Source organism: Pteropus alecto, unplaced genomic scaffold, assembly GCF_000325575.1.
Source record: "Pteropus alecto unplaced genomic scaffold, ASM32557v1 scaffold162, whole genome shotgun sequence".
Taxonomy (NCBI): domain Eukaryota; kingdom Metazoa; phylum Chordata; class Mammalia; order Chiroptera; family Pteropodidae; genus Pteropus; species Pteropus alecto.
Window position 1 is genome coordinate 157,454 of NW_006431923.1, and position 3,853 is coordinate 161,306.

Below are 3,853 nucleotides of genomic sequence, written 5' to 3' on the forward strand. Positions count from 1 at the left end.
GCAAAGTTCCTAAGTCTCCCAGTCTCATTAGTGTGCCTTTGTGTAGTAAGTGTTCAGTGGCACAGTCCTGAGAAGGTTTTAGCTGCAGGCCAAGTTTAGCCCCAGCCTGTGCTCCTTTGAGTTCACCTGTTAAGATTCAGCCAGCAATCCACAGATGCTGTGCTTATAGTTGCCTCAAGAGGCCATGCCAGAAACTGAGGTCGGCTGCCACCAATGTTGGTCTTGGAGCTGCCCAGCAAGAGACACAGGACTTGCTGGGGACACAATTAAATGTGGCTTGGTTAGGGCTATGAATTAGGTGAGGCAGAGACTCAGAGAATTCTCTGGGTGGAGCAACCTCTGTTATCCAGTTTGATGATGTCTCAGCTATGACTGCGCCTGAATCAGCACACTGGGAGTGGGGAAGGCTCGACAGAGGAACAATGGACTTCTGTCCGGGAGAAAGCCTTCCCTCAGGTTCTCACTCTGACAGTTCATTGTTCCTCTGTGAGTCCCTGCTGCCTGCGAGCAGCCAACCCGGCTCTGGTGCTCAGAGTCTGTCACCACAAAAGTTCAGTGGTGGATATAGCTCCTTTAAGAGGAGTCTGTAGCTGCCAGCTGCTACTGCTGTAGCCTCTGTCCCACCCAGTCACTGGGGAGGGGGCAGCCTTGCGTCTTCACTCCCTCTTGCCTTACACCGTTACAGGTTGATGTCTTATTTCTCTCCCTAGTTGAAGTGCTTCTGTTCATTTAGACTCCCAGACGACTCTGCTTGCTCTTTGCTCCGTGTTTTCATCAGAACTTTGATGTGGTCACAAGAGCAGATGAACAAAGCCTCTATCATTTATGCTATTTTGCTTGGTCTCTCACTTTATCTTACCTTGAATTTAATTGATAGCCTTGCTGCTTCAAGCATTCTTAGTTGTAGGTCTTTTTTTTAATCACTTTGAATATTTTGTGCATTCCCTTTTGACCTATAAAGTTTCTTTTGAGAAATCTGATGACAATCTTATGAGAATACACTTGTAACTAGCTGGTTTTCTCTTGCTGCTTTTAAGATTCTCTTCTTGCCTTTAACCTCTGGCATTTTAATTATAATGGGAAAACATTTTTATGACTTCAAGGTAGGGTCATAATTTTAAGATATAAAACAAATTCTATAAAAGAAAGACTGGGACGTTTTATTATAGAGAAAATGAAAACTTGTGCATCAAAAGTGAAATGAAAAGTCAAAGACTGGGAGAAAATATTTGCGATGCATAAACCAGATTTATTAATCCAAAAATATGTAGAGAATTAGATTAACAATCCAATAGAAAATTGGATAAACTATATAAAGAGAACTCTTTTTGCCAGGAAGCACATGAAAATTTGCTCAAAGTTGTTTTGCTGGAGAAAGCAGGACACCAAGTTGAGTGAAATCAGCTGATTCTGTGGTCAAAGGCCACTTAAGAGTGCTGTACAACAGAGTGTGTGACACTGCTTCCCAAAGCCGAGTAAAACAGAACTGAATATGACTGTGAACATGTTAAAGTATTTATAATCAAATCCCTGATAGTTACTGAGTGCTCATTCTGTGCAATGTACCTTGAGTGGTCGTTCAGCTATGTTCAGCCTGTCCTTAGAAGAGGGGAGAGGTGGACTGCCTTTGGAAATGGAGAGAAAGACAGGTAGAAAATGATAGAGCTGTTTATCTGTCCTGCTGCAACTCAACTATTTCAATTTTTATCTCTTTTATATATTGAGTTTTACATAGCTCTTGTTGAAAAATCTCATTCCAGATTATTAGAGAACTTGGTAAAGAAAGACGTTCACATGTCATTTTTCACACCCTGGGTAAAATTCCCAGGTTGTGGAAAACCCTTCCGCCATCGCCAGGAGAAACGGAAATGACGTCTCCATTACAGCGCCACTATGTTAGTTTCACCCACCTAGCAAGGGGCCTTTTACGGGGCTGACCTCTGCACTGCCTGTGCAAATAACCAACATGTCTGCGATGAATAGATCCGGGAACTTTGCCTTGTGTTTTCCAGACAGCCTGCTAGTAGGTACCGTATGAATCAAAGCGGAGAGAAGTGCAAGGAATGAGACCGTGCTGCAGCAGTCACCTTCCTTTCCCAGGCCTGGGCCCCAGTCGGCCTTCACACCTTTGCTCCTCACCGCCCTCCACACTAGAGGGCCTGTGGAAGGTCAGGGAGCTGCGGGGGCGACTTCCTTTCTCTCCAGGCAAGTTGGCGGGAGGCGAGGCTAGAGTGACTTTGGGGCAACCGCATTTTTCTCGCCAGGATCTTGCCAACTTGAATGTTACCAAATTTACCCCACTTTCACACGAAGTTATCAGCAGACAATCCACAATTAATATAGGTACAACTGGTCATGTAGCTCATGGGAAACTCACAGTTATAAAAGCTATTTCTGGAGTTCACACTGTCAGGTCCAAAAATGAACTAGAGAGAAATATTGCAATCAAGCTTGGATATGCTGATGTTAAGATTTATAAACTTGATGACCCAAGTTGTCCTCGGCCAGAATGTTATGAATCCTGTGGAAGCATACACCTGATGAGTTTCCTACAGAGGTTCTGGGGACCAAAAGGAACTTCAAATTAGTTAAACATGTTTCCTTTGTTGACTGTCCTGGCCACGATATTTTGATGGCTACTATGCTGAACGGTGCAGCCGTGATGGATGCAGCTCTTCTGTTGATAGCTGGTAATGAGTCTTGTCCTTAGCCTCAGACATATGAACACCTGGCTGCTATAGAAATCATGAAACTGAAGCATATTTTGATTCTATAAAATAAAATTGATTTGTAAAAGAAAGCCAGGCTAAAGAACAATGTGAACAGATCCTTGCATTTGTGCAAGGTACAGTAGCAGAAGTAGCTCCTATTATTCCAATGTCTGCTCAGCTGAAATACAATACTGAAGTTGTCTTTGAGTATATAGTAAAGAAAATTCCAGTACCTCTAAGAGACTTTACTTCAGAACTCCAACTCATTGTTATTAGGTCCTTTGATGTCAACCAACCTGGCTATGAAGTTGATGACCTTAAGGGGGTTGTAGCTGGTGGTAGTATTATAAAAGGAGTGTTAAAGGTGGGCTAGGAAATAAAGTCAGACCTAGTATTTCCAAAGATAGTGAAGGAAAACTCATGTGTAAACCAATCTTTTCCAAAATTGTATCACTGTGGAACATAATGATCTTCAGTATGCTGCTCCAGGAGTTCTTACTGGAATTGGAACAAAAATTGAATCCACTTTGTGCTAGGCTGACAGAATGGTGGGACAGGTACTCCATGCATTTGGAGCTTTACCTGAGATTTTCACAGAGTTGGAAATCTATTTCTTGCTTAGACGGCTTCTAGGTGTATGCACTGAAGGAGACAGGAAAGCAGCAAAGGTGCAAAAGTTGTCTAAGAATGAAGTGCTTATGGTGAACACAAGATCCCTGTTGACAGGAGGAAGAGTTAGTGCAGTCAGGGCTGATTTGAGTAAAATCATTTTGACTAATCCTGTGTGCACAGAAGTAGGAGAAAAAATTGCCCTTAGCCAAAGAGTTGAAAAACACTGGTGTTTAATTGATTGGGGTCAAATAAGAGGCGTGACAATCAAGTCAATAGTAGATGATGACTGAAGAATTCCAAGTAAATAATACATTTGGATGAAATCAGATTTTCTCTTAACAACCTAGGGGTATCTTTTTAAAGCAATACTGGGGAATGAATATCACAACTTACTGCCTCAGTTATAACTGTCATTGTCATTTTTTAGTTACGAAAATTTAACCTCCAATACTAAAATAGAGTCTACAATAAATGCATAAACTGGTATAATGCTAGATTGAATCAAAATGTACCAAATAATGTCTAATTTA

At 41.8% G+C, this 3,853-nt stretch overlaps 1 protein-coding gene across 1 annotated transcript; it reads left to right on the top strand.

Annotated features, from left to right (window-relative positions):
- Nucleotides 1–2,063: 2,063 nt before the first annotated feature.
- Nucleotides 2,064–3,613, top strand: EIF2S3B (eukaryotic translation initiation factor 2 subunit gamma B). Its single transcript, XM_025043358.1, is given in 5 exon segments — nucleotides 2,064–2,529; nucleotides 2,532–2,786; nucleotides 2,789–3,085; nucleotides 3,088–3,165; nucleotides 3,168–3,613. Coding segments are annotated over 5 exon segments (1,542 nt in total).
- The last annotated feature ends 240 nt before the right edge of the window (nucleotides 3,614–3,853 follow it).